Source organism: Pan troglodytes, chromosome 8 (genome assembly GCF_028858775.2).
Source record: "Pan troglodytes isolate AG18354 chromosome 8, NHGRI_mPanTro3-v2.0_pri, whole genome shotgun sequence".
NCBI lineage: Eukaryota > Metazoa > Chordata > Mammalia > Primates > Hominidae > Pan > Pan troglodytes.
This window is the reverse complement of record NC_072406.2, coordinates 80,928,001-80,944,868: the sequence shown is the minus strand read 5'-3', so window position 1 is coordinate 80,944,868 and position 16,868 is coordinate 80,928,001. Positions and strand designations below refer to the sequence as shown.

The 16,868-nt window shown below is 44.1% G+C and overlaps 1 protein-coding gene across 11 annotated transcripts in view; it reads right to left on the bottom strand.

The window, feature by feature from the left end:
• Positions 1–16,375, bottom strand: part of CCAR1 (cell division cycle and apoptosis regulator 1) — a 74,459-nt gene extending 58,084 nt beyond the window's left edge. The window contains exons 1-3 of one of the 11 annotated variants that reach the window (XM_063780707.1): positions 16,282–16,375; positions 14,862–14,983; positions 390–562 (exon numbers count right to left, since the gene is read on the bottom strand). In XM_063780707.1, coding sequence (XP_063636777.1) covers positions 390–562; positions 14,862–14,934 — 246 coding nt within the window. In that variant the 5' untranslated portion in view covers positions 14,935–14,983; positions 16,282–16,375. Of the gene's footprint in view, positions 1–389; positions 563–14,861; positions 14,984–15,618 lie in introns of all 11 variants that reach the window. The other 10 variants (XM_001168607.7, XM_063780705.1, XM_009458588.5 and 7 more) reach the window with 10 other exon arrangements.
• Positions 16,376–16,868: the final 493 nt, after the last annotated feature.

Below are 16,868 nucleotides of genomic sequence, written 5' to 3'. Positions count from 1 at the left end.
TCAACCTCCCAATGCTCAAGCAATCCTCCCACCTCAACCTCCCAAGCAGCTGGGACCACATACATCCTTCACTATGCTGGCTAATTCTCGTGTTTTCTGCAGACGCTGTCTCACCATGTTGCCCAGGCTGGTCTCAAATTCCTGGGCTCAGACGATCCTCCCACCTCAGCCTCCTAAAATGCTGGCATTACAGGCATGAGCCACCATGCCTGGCCCAACTATTCTTCCCTATATATGCTGGTCAGATATAATATTCATCACCAGAAAAAGAAATCAGCATAATAAAAACACATAATTCTTCACTACCTATAAAATGAAGGTAGCAATGCTAGCTACTCAGATTTCATAAAGTTTTCTACATCAAATAATAAGACATATTAAAGATTTACCTGTTGTAATGCAGCTGCTGCAGCTGCGGCTTGTTGCTGCAATGCAGCAGTTTGTGTTAACTGATAGTTTGCTGGAGTTTGTGTGGTAAGGCCTGCTGCCGCCAATGCAGTTTGCTGTGTGTAAATGGTAGGAGATGCTCCAAGGAGTGATGGCTGTTGAACACCCAGTGCAGCTAAAATGAAATCAAAAAGGAAAAAATAAAAATCAAGATTATGAAGAATATAAAAAATATGAAAACAGTACATAGAAGAGATACTCGCACCCCCATGTTCACTCCAGCACTATTCACAATAGTCAAGATATGGAATCAACCTAAGTGTCCATCAATGAACAACTGGATAAAGACAATGTGGTATATATGCACAAGGGAATACTATTCAGCCTTAAGAAGAATATCCGGTAATTTGCACTACGTATGAACCCTGAAGGACACTATGTTAAGTGAAATAAGCCAGGCACAGAAACAAGAGTATTGCATGATCTCAAATCTGGAGTGTAAGAAAGTCAAACTAAGAGAAACAGAGTAAAATGGTGGCTACAAGAGGCTGTGGGGCCCAGGGCAGGATTGGGCAGACATCGGTCAAAGGTTTCAGTTAGGAGGAATGTTCAAGATACCCACTGTACATCACGTTGACTACAGTTAATAACAATACATTATATATGTAAACATTGAGAAGAGAGCAGACTTTTAAGTCTTCTCACCACAAAAGATGATAAGTATGTGAAGTAATGCACGTTAAATAGCTTGATTTAGCCATTCCATGACATATATATACATCAAGACTTTATATATATTATCTATAAAACTTTGGTATTAAGTAATTGTGTATGTATACCATAAATACATAGGATTTTTACATGTCAAGAAAAATTTCTAATTTTAAAAAAGACTAAAACTGGCTGGGGGTGGTGGCTTATGCTTGCAATCCCAGAACTCTGGGAAACCGAGGCGGGAGGATCATCTGAGGTCAGGAGTTCGAGACCAGGCTGGCCAACATAGTGAAACCCCGTCTCTACTAAAAATACAAAAATTAACTGGGCATGGTGACACACGCCTGTAGTACCAGCAACTCAGGAGGCTGAGGCAGGAGAATCGTTTAAACCTGGGAGCAGGAGGTTGCAGTGAGCTGAGATCACCACTGCACTCCAGCCTGGGCAACAGAGTGAGACTCCATCTCAAAAAAAAAAAAAAAAGAAAACAGACAAAAACAACACTTAAGCACAAAAAGCCTGGTCCAAAGGTAATGAGTTATCTAAAGTGGTTGTTCAGTTACTGACTGAACTCCTTGTTCTACTCTTTTCCCCTTGTGATTACAATGCTTGTCTAGTCTTTGAAGAAAAAAATGTAGGCTGGACGAGGCGGCTCATGTCTGTAATTCCAACCCTTTGGGAGGCTGAAGTGGGAGGATCACTTGGGCCCAGGAGTTTGAGACCAACCTGGGCAACAAAGTGAGATCTCATCTCTACAAAGATTAAAAAAAATGAGCCACACATGGAGGCAGGTACCTGTAGTCCCACCTACTCAGGGGGCTGAGATAGGAGGATCATTCTACTCAGGATGCTGAGATGAGAGGATCACTTGAGCCCAGACATTCCAGGCTGCAGTGAGCCATAATCCTATGAGGGATTTTCACAGAGTAAAACTCTACCTCTCAATATTGAAAAAAAAAAAAAAAGCACAAAAACGGTTTGTGTTTTTGAGACAGAGTCTCACTTTGTCACTAAGACTGAAGTGCAGTTGTGCAATCACAGCTTATGGAAGCCTCGACCTCCCCAGGTTCAAGTGATCCTCCCACCTCAGCCTTCCGAGTAGGTAGGACTACAGGCGCAAGCCACCACATCCTGCTAATTTTTAAATTTTTGGTAGAAAAGGGATCACCTTATGTTTCCCAGGCTGGTCTCGAACTTCTAGGCTCAAGCAATCCACCTGCTTCGGGATCCCAAAGTACTGGGATTACAGGTGTGAGCCACAACTGGCCACAAAGAGGTTTTAGTTAGTGTACACTACTGTACTGAGAAATTAAAAAACAATTCACCATGTAGTGACTTAAAATGATAATTTGCTAAGACCAAATAATTGGGGAGAGGGGCTCAAAATGATAGACTTTGGCACTTAAACGTTTAATGTATGCTCAGAGATAGCTACACACTGAGGAGAATATGATAAAGGTTTTACTTGATCCTTTTACCCAATTCCATTAAATGCAGAAACTTTAGGTAAAAATTATGGTCTAGCACTGCACTTCCCAAAAATGCATCTCCTAGAAAAATGACCACTAGCTCCCTGGGGCAATAAATTTTGAAAAAAATGGGATCTAAGGCTAAGTTCAGGAAACTGAATTAAACGCAGGAATTAAATGCATTTACGCTTTACGTAACTGCGTTAAGTAATTCAGTTGAATTCAACTGAATTATACCTCAGGAGGCTGAGGCACGAGAATCACTTCAACCCGGGGGGGCAGAGGTTGCAGTGAGCCAAGATTGTACCACTGCACTCTAGCCTGGGTGACACAGTCAGACTCTGTGTCAAAAAAAAAAAAAAAAAAAAAGAAAAAAGAAAAAAAAAAAGGAAATGGAATCTCATTAATGTTGCCCAGGCTGGTCTTGAACTCCTGGGTTCAAGCGATCCTCCTTCCTTAGGCTCCCAAAGTGTTAGGATTACAGGCATCAGCCCAATTTTCTCAATGGTATCTAGGGGGACAAAACCAAGAGGCCGTAAAAACCAGTATTTGCTCATGGAACACTCCCTTCCCCAAACTATCTTGCTTGTATCTGGGAACAATCTGAAAAAAAAAATGCTGCCTTATAACTATTAGTTATTAACTCTATAGAAAGAACAATTTGTGCTTTATAAAAACAGAATAAAGAGCTTTAATGAACCGACCAAAGGCAGGTACCCTACTCTTGAACATCACAAAAATTCATTCAAAGTTTGAGGTTTACCATCAACTATTTAAAAAGTCTAATTTCATTTAAAATAAAAAAAAAAGAACAAAATAAGAAACAAAATCCCAGAAATCATGTTTAGAATTTTTAAAAATTCAAAATTATCCTCTGCAAAAACAATAATTTTAAAAAATGTTTTTAAAAAAACCTCGGCATGGTAGCTCACGCCTGTAATCCCAGCACTTTGGGAGGCTGAGCAAGGTAGATCACCTGAGGTCAGGAGTTTGAGACCAGCATGGCCAACATGGTGAAACCTTGTCTCTACCAAAAATATAAAAATTAGCCAGGTGTGGTGGTGTGAGCCTGTCATCCCAGCTATTCGGGAGGCTAAGGCAGGAGAATCACTTGAACCCGGGAGGTATAGTAAGCCAAGGTCGCGCCACTGCACTCCAGCCTGAGTGACAAAGCGGGACTTGATCTCAACAAAAATAAACAATAAATAAAATAAATTTTAAAAATTCTTATTATAATAGAGATGGGGTCTTGCTATATTGCCCAGGCTGGTCTCAAGTGTCCTGGACTCAAGAGATCCTTTTGCCTGTGCCTCCCAAAGTGCTGGGATTTCAGGCCAAAACCAGATTTTTAAAATTTAAAGAAAGAGAACAATCTACAGTGAAAAGAAAACTTTACAAATGTCCTAAATACACAGTGCTAATCATTACAACACCAAGTTTTTCATTTTCTCTTTTTTCTTTTTTTGAGACAGGGTCTCACTCTGTCACACAGGCTCAAGTGCAGTGGCAGAATCTTGGCTCACTGCAACCTCAACCTCCCGAACTCAGGTGATCCTCCTCCCTCAGCCTCCAGAGTAGCTAGGACTACAGGCACATTCCACCATGCCTGACTAATTTTTGATAGTTTCTGTAAAGACAGGGTCCCACTATGTTGCCCAGGCTGGTGTCGAATTCCTGGGCTCAAGCAATCCATCCACCTCGGCCTCCCAAAGTGCTGGGATTATAGGTATGAGCCACTGTGCCTGGCCTATTTTCTCTTTTAACTATTTTTAAGATAAGTCAGATGTCATAGGTAGGGAGAAAGGATAAAACAAGGACCAATAAAGTGAATTTAAATAGACGTGGGGAATATCTTAACACCACTATTAATTCAAAATGAGGTTAACTGCAATGAGAATACAGAAAAAATAGTTCATCAAAATGTAGGGCACAGGTTCTATTATTATTTTTTCAGAGATGTAGTCACACTGTTACCCAGGCTGGAATGTGGTGATGCAATCTTAGCTCACTGCAGTCTTGAACTCCTGGGTTCAAGCAATCCTCTCGCCTCAGCATCCCTGGCAACTGGGACTACAGTCGCATGCCACCATGCCTGGATAGGGCATAGGTTCTAAAAGGTGGGATAATTTCCTGAAACCGTATGCAAAATGGAAGATAAATCCATAGCTGTCATCCGATTTTCAAAAGGATTATATACAGACCCTAGAAAGGTTAAGAACAACTGTTCTGGCTGGGCATGGTGGCTCACACCTGTAATCCCAGCACTCTGGGAGGTTGAGGCGGGCAGATCACCTGAGGACAGGAGTTTGAGACCAGCCTGGCCAACATGGTGAAACCCCATCTCTATTAAAATACAAAAGTTAGCTGGGCATGGTGGTGCACACCTGTAGTACCAGCTACTCAGGAGGCTGAGGCAGGAGAACAGCCTGAACTAGGGAGGCAGAGATTGCGGTGAGCTGAGATGGCGCCACTGCACTACAGCCTGGGTGACAGAGCAAGACTCTGTCTCAAACAAACAAACAAAAAAAACTGTTCTGGTAATAGAAAAAAAATTATCATGTAAATAGGAACAAGACGCTATGAAAAAGTATTAGTACTTTAAATTCTAATAATCTAAATTGGCATGTTAATAAATTAAGATCGGCATGTTCTGCATTTGACATTTTAAATCAGTGATTCAAGTATAAGTATCATAACATCACTTTCATCCACCTGAACCACGGCCTTAGATTTGCTGTTTCACTCTGCTGGTACCAACTCCCACAACCCTGGGAAGTATTGACAGTTGCCACAGCAGAAGTGCTGAGAGCCAAAATCGCAGAATGTCCATTTTTTCTTATAATTTTTCTGGGTGTTCTGTATTCTGGCAGCATACAACAGTCCAGCACCAAGTAGGTAAGATGACATCCAATACCCACACTTCTCTTTTCTACACCTGACAGTCCATGTGATGAGTTAGAAACAAGACAATTTCAGCTAGGTACTGCGGCTCACGCCTGTAATCCCAGCACTTTGGGAGACCAAGGTGGGTGAATTGCTTGAGGTCAGGAGTTTGAGACCAGCCTGGCAAACATGGCGAAACCCGATCTCTACTCAAAATACAAAAATTAGCCAGGCGTGATGGCCCATGCCTGTAATCCCAGCTTCTTCTGAGGCTGAGGCACTTGTTTGAACCCAGGAGGTAGAGGTTGCAGTGAGCTGAGATTGTGCCACTGCACTCCAGCCTGGGTGACAGAGCAAGATTCTACCAAAAAAAAAAAAAAAAAAACACAGAAACAAGACAATTTAACAGGTAATGAAGATTTTGACTGCTAGGAAAAATTGATAGGAAGATAATTTACACTGCAGTAGAGTAGCTGCTTCGCACTACTAGGTACTTATTCAAATTTTGTGAAATCACTGTGAATGTGATTATATCTTTTATACATATATAACAGTTCTTTTCTAAATCACTTATACTTGAGACTTTCATTTCAATGAAGTGTATTTCATTAAATATTTATTAATGCTCCCCTTTGTGGACATTTGAGAAGCTATCCTTGAATATTTTTATATGTGCATTCTGCACTCAATGTGAATTATTAGAATCAACATTCTGCAAGTAGTTCTGTAATCTGCAAAGTACAAAGGTATTAGTCTCTGATTTAATCTCCCTCACACACATAAATAGCTAAACACGTGTCATTTGAAGATCTTTTCCAATTATACATATTGAAGCACTTTATCCTTCCTTCACTTTTACCTCATTCAATATGATTGTCAAAGGTCCCATACCACAATCACAATAGATACTTATGACTATGTATTTATATCACAAATAACTAAATGAAATGAAACCTAAATGACCACAGGCTATCTACTAAATAAAATTTAGGCCAGGCACAGTGGCTCATATTTGTAATCCCAGCAATTTGGGAGGCCACGGTGAGCAGACTGCTTGAGCCCAGGAATCTGAGGGCAGCCTTGGCAACAAGACAAAACCCTGTCTCTACGAAAAATATAAAAAATTTGGTAGTACATGGTGACGCATACCTGTAGTCCCAGCTACCCAGGAGGCTGAGGTGGGTGGATCACCTGAGCCCAGGATATCAAGGCTACAGCGAGCGTGATTGCACCACTGTACTCCGGCCTGTGTGACAAAGTGAGGCCCTGTCTCAAAAAATTAAATTAAAAAAATTAAGGGCTAAGTTTTCTGAAACCACCTTTAAGGATAAAAATATATTCTTTTTTGGCCGGGTGCGGTGGCTCACGCCTGTAATCCCAGCACTTTGGGAGGCTGAGGCAGGTGGATCACAAGGTGAAGAGATCGAAACCATCCTGGCCAAAATGGTGAAACCCTGTCTCTACTAAAAATACAAAAATTAGTGGGGCATGGTGGCACGCGCCTGTAGTCCCAGCTACTCAGAAGGCTGAGGCAGGAGAATCACTTGAACCCGGGAGGTGGAGGTTACAGTGAGCCGAGACCCTGCCATTGCACTCCAGCCTGGGCAACAGAGCTAGACTCCATCTCAAAAAAAAAAAATATATATATATATATATATGTATATTCTTTTTTAAAAACTACAATCAGTTTCATATGACTAAAACAGTCATGTTATAATATACTATTAACATAATTTATTGACCACGAGCTATCATTAAAACACAAAAGAGGGGCTGGGCGCAGCGGCTCACGCCTGTAATCCCAGCACTTAGGGAAGGCGATACGGGTGGATGAGGGGGTTAGGAGTTTGAGACCAGCCTGACCAACATGGTGAAACCCCGTCTCTACTAAAAATACAAAAATTAGCCGAGTGTGGTGGCACGTGTGCCTATAATCCCAGCTACTCAGGAGGCTGAGGCAGAAGAATCGCTTGAACATGGGAGGCGGAGGTTGCAGTGAGCCGAGACTGTACCACTGCACTCCAGCCTGGGCGACAAGAGCGAAACTCCATCTCAATAAAAAAAAAAAGTGAGTCATCTTTCTGAAATAATGAATAAAATTCAAAACCTGGCAGAACATGTTGGTGCACACAGGAGCCTAAGGCAGGAGGACTGCTTCCATCCAAGAGTTCAAATCCAGCCTAGGCAACATAGCAAGACCCCACTCTAAAAAATAAATTTTTAAAGACTTAAAATTCAAAATTTCAAACTGACCCAAGAAATGTTTTTGTATCTTTTTTTTTTTTTTTTTAGACGGAGTTTTGCTCAATCCTCCTGACTCAGCCTCCTGAGGGACTACTGGCATGTGCCACCACATTGGTCTTAAACTCCTGGAATCAAGCGACCGTCTCAAAGCGCTAGGATTACAAGAGTAAATCACCACAAGCTGGGCGCGGTGGCTCACGCCTGTAATCCCAGCACTTTGGGAGGCTGAGGCGGGTGGATCACAAGGTCAGAAGATCGAGACCATCCTGGCTAACACAGTGAAACCCTGACTCTACTAAAAATACAAAAAATTAGCCAGGCGTGGTGGCAGGCGCCTGTAGTCCCAGCTACTCGGGAGGCTGAGGCAGGAGAATGGCATGAACCCAGGAAGCGGAGCTTGCAGTGAGCCGAGATAGCGCCACTGCACTCCAGCATGGGCGACAGAGCAAGACTCTGTCTCAAAAAAAAAAAAAAAAACAAAAAAACCCAAAAAAACAAAAAAGAGTAAGTCACCATGCCTGGCTACAAAATAATATTTTAAATATAACCTATTACAAGTGTTATGATCTTATATAACTGTATTGTCCAATTCACTACCCACCAAACACATGTGGTTATTTCATTTAAATTAATAACAATTAACATAAAATTACAAATTCAGTTCCTCAGTCACACTAAGTATATTTCAGGGGCTTAATAGTCACACATAGTGGGTATCATATTATACAAAGCAGATGTAGCACATGCTCATTACCATAGAAAGTTCTACTTATTGGACACGGCTTTTTTTTTTTTTTTTGGGACGGAGTCCAGCTCTATCGCCCAGGTTGGAATGCAATGGCACGATCTCGGCTCACTGCAACCTGTCTCCGGGTTAAAGTGATTCTCCTGCCTCAACCTCCCGAGTAGCTGGGATTACAGACACCCACCACCACGCCCAGCTTATTTTTGTATTTTTAGTAGAGACAGCGTTTCACCAGGTTAGCTGGGTGGGTCTCAAACTCCTGACCTCAGGCAATCCACCTGTCTGGCCTCTCAAAGTGCTGGGATTACAGGCGAGAGCCACTCGCGCCCAGCCTGGACAGTGCTATTCTATAAGGAAAAGGAAAAGCCTTATTGTTATATGAGGTTCTTATACTCTCTATAATGTCCTAACAGATGACAGCTCTTCCGCTCTCAGACAGAAGTCCTTTGGAAGAGATGACTAGTGCTCCTGGCGATAGCCTCTTCTTACTACAATTCAAATAACTGTTGGCCAATCCCCTTAGGCAGTTGAAGACACCATTCATAGGCTGAATGATCCCTTGAAGGCAGAAATTTGAGACCAGCCTAGGCAACAAAGTGAGACCCTGCCTCAAAAAACAAACAAACAAAAACAACGAAAAAAAAACCTCCAGGATTATTTTTGGATGTCTTTTTCCCTTAGCTAAAAAGATTAAAAAAAAAAAATCAAAAAATGAAATGGATGTTTAAAAAAATATATGAAATGGGTGACAATAGGTCTGAATCTGGTAAATTCACCTCCATATTTTAATAGTTTAAATACAGATACACATGTAAATATTTTTCATCAAATATACTGAAGGTACCTCTATAATCATAATTGATCTAAGGCCGGGCACAGTGGCTCACACCTGTAATCCCAGTATTTTGGGAGGCCAAGGCGGATGGATTACCTGAGGTCAGAAGTTCGAGAGCAGCCTGGACAACATGGTGAAACCCCGTCTCTACTAAATATACAAAAATTAGCCGGGTATGGTAGCAAGCCTATAGCCCCAGATATTCAGGAGGCTGAGGCAGGAGAATTGCTTGAACCCTGGAGGCAGAAGTTACAGTGAGCTGAGATCATGCCACTGAACTCCAGCCTAGGCAGAGTGAGACAGACTCCAGCCTGAGCAGACAGAGCGAGACTCCGTGTTCAAAAAAATAAAATAAGATAATTGATATAAGGGCTACTTAAAGATTTGATTGACTGGTCACTGACTGGTGAGTCACTGGCCATTTCTCTCAACGTCTCTTTACACAACAGAAATTTTCAAAACTAAAAGCTCTGGTCCCTAGAATGGCTGTCACTGAAGACGTATCAAAGCACTTCAGGTAGGATATGGAAAAATACGGTAAATATTAAGAATATATTTCAAGGGGTGAGAAAAATGAAAAATAGGGCCACAAAAATAAGACCTTGAATACCATCCTAGAATCTGAACTGTATTCTAAAACTCCTTGAAGATACTTTTGCAGATGAATGAGAAAATGAAGAAATAGAAGATAAAATGAACCACAATTCTGAGGTCCTAACACTGACTCTGCTATGACCTCCTGTTGAGACCTAAACAAATTTTTTTCACCGTCCTTGGCCTCAATTTCCTCATCTCTTACAGAATTAAGTTGGGATAGAATCTAGCTTAGCTTTGGGAAGCCACGATGGGCGGATTGTCTGAGCTCAGGAATTCAAGACCAGCCTGGGCAAGATGGCAAAACCCCATCTTTACTAAAAATAAAACCCACAAAATTAGCCGGGAGTGGTGGCACGCGCCTGTAGTCCCAGCTAGTCCCAAAGGCTGAGGCACAAGAATCACTTGAACCCGGGAGGCAGAGATTGCAGTGAGCCCAGATCGTGCCACTGCACTCCAGCCTGGGTGACAGAGCAAGACTCTGTCAAAAAACAAAAACAAAAACAAAAATCTAGTATAGGCCTGATCCAGCTTTGAAAAAAATTCTGTGAATTTTTTTTTTTTTTTTTGAGAGGAAATCTTGCTCATCGCCCAGGCTGGAGTGCAGAGGCACGATCTGGGCTCACTGCAACCTCTGCCTCCAGGTTCAAGTGATTCTCCTGCCTCAGCCTCCCGAATAGCTGGGATTACAGGTGCACACCACTGTGTCTGGCTAATTTTTGTATTTTTAGTGGAGACGGGGTTTCACCATGTTGGTCAAGCTAGTCTCGGACTCCTGACCTCGTGATCTGCCTGCCTTGGCCTCCCAAAGTGCTGGGATTACAGGCATGAGCCCCCACGCCCAGCCAAAATTCTGTGATTTTGACAGAAACTATGTTTTAGGAATATCAGATCTGATGGATGCACTGGAGCTAGAAGAAAAATAAGAATTATCACATATAGTAACTAAGAGAGAAAAACAAATAAAAGCAAGCAGTTAGAATTTAAAATAATACTACTAAAGATAGAGTATCACCACCAAGCCAGAGATGGGAGGAGAAAAGCTTCCTTAGGGAAGTAAGGATCTATGGTAAACACTGCGGATTAGGATACAAAGGTTTAAGAACGTCAAGAGCCAGGCGCAGTGGCTCACGCCTGTAATCCCAGCACTTTGGGAGGCCGAGGTGGGCAGATCACGAGGTCAGGAGATCAAGACCATCTTGGCTAACAGGGTGAAACCCAGTCTCTACTAATAATATAAAAAATTAGCCGGGCGTGCTGCCACACGCCTATAGTCCCAGCTACTTGGGAGGCTGAGGCACGAGAATCGCTTGAACCCGGGAGGCGGAGCTTGCAGTGAGCCAAGATCATGCCACTGCACTCCAGCCTGGGCAACAGAGCGAGACTCAATCTCAAAAAAAAAAAATTAAAACCCTGAAGTACCCATTTCTTTTTTTTTTTTTTTGGGGGGGACAGGGTCTCACTCTGTCACCCAGGCTGGAATATGGCGGAACTATCACAGCTCACTGTAGCCTAGACCTCCCAAGGTTTAAGCGATCTTCACGCCTCAGCCTCCCCAATAGCTGGGACTACAGGGGTGCTCTACCACACCTGGCTAATTTTTGAGTTTCTGCGGATGGGGTTTCGTTATATGGCCCAGGCTGGTCTTGGACTCCTGGATGCAACTGATCCTCCTGCCTCAGCCTCCCAAAGTGCTGGGATTACATACATGAGCCACTGTGCCAGGTCTCCACGTCTTTAAAGAGAAAGGTCACCAAGATAACTAATCATTTCCATCAAATTTTGGAACACTGAAGTTAGAAGATCACAGTGTCTCCGAAACTGACCTCGAATTAAAAAACAGATATTTTAAGCAGGTAAAATGCAGCAAAGAGTAAGAGATATAAAATAAATAAAAATATATTCAAATTAAAAGACAATCAAAATCTCATTCTGTAGAATTCTTGGGAAACTTATTTGAAATCCCTAAACACAACTGGTTTCATTCAAGTAAAAAATTCTGAATCTACAGGAGTTAAAGCTTTTAAGATTCAACAAATAAGTCAAAAAATGACCAAAAAAAAAAATTCTTCCTAAAAAGATTGGGAAGAATTTAAAGCTTCAATAACATTTTCTATTTACTTTGAAAATGACATTTTGTTGACTTTATTTTTATTTATTTTTTTTGAGCTGGAGTCTCATTCTGCTGCTCAGGCTGGAGTACAGTGGCGCCATCTCGGCTCACTGCAACCTCTGCCACGCCCGTCTAATTTTTGTATTTTTAGTAGAGAGGAGGTTTCACTGTGTTGGTCAAGCTGGTCTCGAACTCCCGACCTCAGTGATATGCCCACCTCCGCCTCCCAAAGTGCTGCACCGGGCCTTGTTGACTTTATTTTGAAAATGTAAATGTTCTTTTACTGCTTTTACAACTATTTTTTTTTTTTGAGATGGAGTTTCTCTCTTGTTGCCCAGGCTAGAGCGCAATGGCGCAATCCGAGCATGTGAGCTCACCGCAACCTCCGCCGGGTTCAAGAGATTTTCCTGCTTCAGCATCCCGAGTAGTTGGGATTACAGACACGTGCCACCACGCCAGGCTAATTTTGTATTTTTAGTAGAGACGGGGTTTCTCCATGTTTGTCAGGCTGGTCTTGAACTCCCAACCTCAGGTGATCTGCCCGCCTTGGCCTCCCAAAGTGCTGGGATTACAGGAGTGAGCCACTGCACCCAGCAGCTTTTACAACTATTTTTTTCCTTTGTCTAGTAACTAAATTCTTTAGAGTTGGTTTTCTTTCTTTTTCTTTACCTTTTTTGAGACCAGGTCTCACTCAGACTGGAGTGCAATGGCACCATCATGGCTCACTGCAACCTTGACCTCCCTGGCTCAAGCAATCCTTCTACCTCAACCTCCCTGAATAGCTAGAACCACAGGTACATAACACCAGGTCCAGGTAATTTTTTTTTTTAATGTAGTTTTTCAACTTTAAATTCAAACAACTGGCTAGTCCTGGTGGTTCACACCTGTAATCCCAGCACTTTAGGAGGCCAAGATGGGAGGATCGCGTGAGCCCAAAAGTTCAAGATCCACCTGGGTAACAAAGTGAGACCTCCGTCTCAATTTTTTTGGGGAGAGTCTCCCTTTATCACCCAGACTGGAGTGTAGCGTAGCGATATCAGCTCACTCAACCTCTGCCTCCCCGGTTCAAGCACTTCTCCTGCCTCAGCCTCGTGAGTAGCTGGGATTACAGGCGTGCGCAAACACACCAAGCTAACTTTTCTATTTTTCAGGTAGACATAGGATTTCACCATGTCAGCCACGCTGGTCTCCGAACTCCTGACCTCAGGTGATCTGCCCACCTTGGCCTCCCAAAATGCTGGGATTACAGGCATGAGACACCTCACCTAGCCTAAATACATTTTTTTTTTTCTGAGACGGAGTTTTGCTCTTGTTGCCCAGGCTGGAGTGTGGTGGTGTGATCCCGGCTCACTGTAACCTCTGCCTCCCAGGTTCAAGCGATTCTCCTGCCTCAGCCTCCCAAGTAGTTAGGATTACAGGCATTCACCACCATGCCCAGCCAGTTTTGTACTTTTAGTAGAGACAGGGTTTCTCCATTTTGGCCAGGCTGGTCTTGAACTCCTAACCTCAGGTGATCCACCCACCTCAGCCTCCCAAAGTGCTGGGATTACAGGTACAAGCGACCGCGCCCAGCCTACATTTACTTTTTTTTTTTCTTTTTGAGATGGAGTCCTGCTCTGTCACCCAGGCTGAAGTGCAGTGGCGCGATCTCAGCTCACTGCAAGCTTCACCTCCTGGGTTCACGCCATTCTCCTGCCTCAGCATCCCGAGTAACTGGGACTACAGGTGCCCGCCACCATGCCCGACTAATTTTTTGTATTTTTAGTAGAGACGGGGTTACACCATGTAAGCCAGGATGGTCTCGATTTCCTGACCTTGTGATCTGCCCACCTCGGCCTCCCAAAGTGCTGGGATTACAGGCATGAGTCACCGCGCCCGGCCCATTTACTTTTAAACATAATTCATTAATACTGACAACTTAACATGCCAAATACAGTATATTCTAATGAATGAGTAGCTGAACTCTAACAGAATTAAATCAATTAAAAGTTAATCTAAGGTATTAAAAAACTACAAAACTGCAGGGCGCGGTGGCTTACGCCTGTAATCCCAGCACTTTGGGAGGCCGAGGCGGGCAGATCGCAAGGTCAGGAGATCGAGACCATCCTGGCTAAGACGGTGAAACCCGTCTCTACTAAAAATACAAAAAAAAAAAAAAATTAGCCGGGCGTGGTGGCGGGTGCCTGTAGCCACAGCTACTCAGGAGGCCGAGGCAGGAGAATGGCATGAACCCGGGAGGCGGAGCTTGCGGTGAGCTGAGATTGCGCCACTGCACTCCAGCCTGGGCGACAGAGCAAGACTCCGTCTCAAAAAAAATAAATAAATAAAAATAAAAATAAATAAATAAATAATGTTTGGGAAAAAAAAAAAAACTACAAAACTGTCCCAACTGCTATGTAAAACAGCTTGTTAGTTGATCTATGGATTTTTAAAGGAGCTTCATAGAGAAAGTTAATGAATTCACAATTTGCAAACACTTTACAATATCAGAATATCAGAACAGCCTAATTCATGTTGTTTTCTTTTGTTTTTTTGAGACGGAGTATCTCTCTGTCGCCCAGGCTGGAGTGCAGTGGCGCGATCTCGGCTAACTGCAACCTCCACCTCCCGGGTTCAAGGGATTCTCCTGCCTCAGCCTCCTGAGTAGCTAGGATTATGGGCGCGTGCACCAGGCCCTGCTAATTTTAGTATTTTTAGTAGAGACGGGGTTTCACCATGTTGGCCAGGCTGGTTACGAACTCCTGACCTCGTGATCCACCTCCTCGGCTTCCCAAAGTGCTAGGGTAACAGGCGTGAGCCACCACCCCCGGCCCTAATTCACGTAGTTTTAACAAGTCCCCCACAAACAATTACAGTACATGTATTTAGAAGCCTGACCTGGCTGTGATACCGCAGTGGCTGTAAACTGAGTAGCCCATGGCGGATTCTTCTGTCCTCCAAATTGAGCCATGATGTAAAAGGAAAAAAACCTTCCCTTGTTTGTCTTCTATAGCATCGATCTATCAAGAAAAGGATCCACATTTTAAAGTCCAACCAAGCTACAGATATCACAAAAGGATATTACAATAGAAAGAAATGTTTAATGTGTCGAGGACGTCTTCGCAGATTTCAGCAGAAATAACAACTGTTAAGTAGAAAAAGGGCAAATGAACATCCAAAATGCAGCAAAAACATTTTACATCAAGTAGATCACCAAAAATGCCCTATTTTACAAGATAACATTAGAGGGAGACTCAGAAAAAGCACTCCTTTCTGAGACTACAAGTTGTCACATTTAAACGAAGACCATCTGCTGTATCCACCCAATTGTTAACAAAAAGTTCACAACTTTATATTCACAGGAAATACAGCCTGCGTGTTTCTTCTGGCAATGGGTTGGGGAGTGAGGCCAGGGTAATGTTAAAACCAATAACGGATACTGGGACAAGACCCCCATCACAGGTATTTAAGGATATCATTTAAATAACGAACATCTCTACTTTCCAGAGTAGAAAAGGAACCTAGGGGGCTTCTTTTCCATCCCCGACCTCGAAGGAAAAGGCCGTTGAGATAATGGATGTCCCTTAAAGAACCACTGGGAAAACCCCTCCCCCCAAGATAAACCAGAAAAGGCGAAGATTCTCCGCCCGCGCACCCCCTCCTCGGCCGCCGCGACCCTCAAGGGCCAGAGCTCGGCCGTCCATCTTCCTCCAGTCCCAGCTCCGTGCCGGCCGCCGGCGACGGAAGGCGGAACCCACCGCCCCACGACACTCGATGGATCCCGAGAGCCCTGGGCTCGTTTACCACGCACAGAGAAAGCCCCTATTCCCCAAGACCCACGCCGCCGGGAGCAGCCACGATGTCCCGGGCCGGGGGGCCAGGAGGGTAAAACCGCAGCGGCTCGGGAGCAATGGGGCGGCGGACTGCAGCGTAGCCATGCCGAGGCTGAGGGGCGCTGGGGGCACCTGAAGAGCCGAGCGGTGGGGGTGGGGCTGGCCGCGCCGGGCCTGCTCCGACCCGCACAAAAGGGACCGCGTCCCTCCCGTCCCAGTCCCACAAGAGCCCCACCGTCGCCGCCCGGGGCCGCCGGGCTACCCAAAAGATCGCTCCCGGCCCTTCCACAGATCCGACAGGATGTTAAGAAACCCGGCTTGGCCGCCCATTGCTCCAACTACGGGGACCAGACCTTCACCTGCGTCGGGTCCCGGCTAACATCGAAGCCATTTCAAACCCGTCAGCCTTAGGCGCATGCGCCAACTTCCCCCTCTTCCTCCACGCCGCCCCCCTCCTCCACATCTCCCGGAGGAACGGCGCTTACTGGCTGACGTTCTGCGTGCGCGCTCCCTTGAGCGCTCAATACGCCTGGCCCTTTCGCTATGAAAGGGGAAATAGAGCGCGCCTAAGGGTTGCCTTGGCCTCGCTTAACAATGAGCGGGACTATATGTCTTGCGCTTGCTCTGAAGGAAGGGCTTTCCTTTGGGTGGGAAGGAAAGAAATGGCGGTCACGTGATCCGATCCAGCCCGCCGCCATTTTATGTTTAACCTTTTTTTTTTTTAACCTCGTTCCATTATTTGGGAGAAAGGATATGCCCTGTAACATTCTTTTTTTTAATTATTATTATACTTTAAGTTATAGGGTACATGTGCACAACGTGCAGGTTTGTTACATATGTATACATGTGCCATGTTGGTGTGCTGCACCCGTTAAGTCGTCATTTACATGACGTATCTCTCCTAATGCTATCCCTCCCCACTCCCCCTACCCCACGACAGGCCCCGGTGTGTGATGTTCCCCACCCTGTGTCCAAGTGTTCTCATTGTTCAATTCCCACCTATGAGAGAACATGCGGTGTTTGGTTTTCTGTCCTTGAGTAGTTTACTCAGAATGATGGTTTCGCCGGGCGC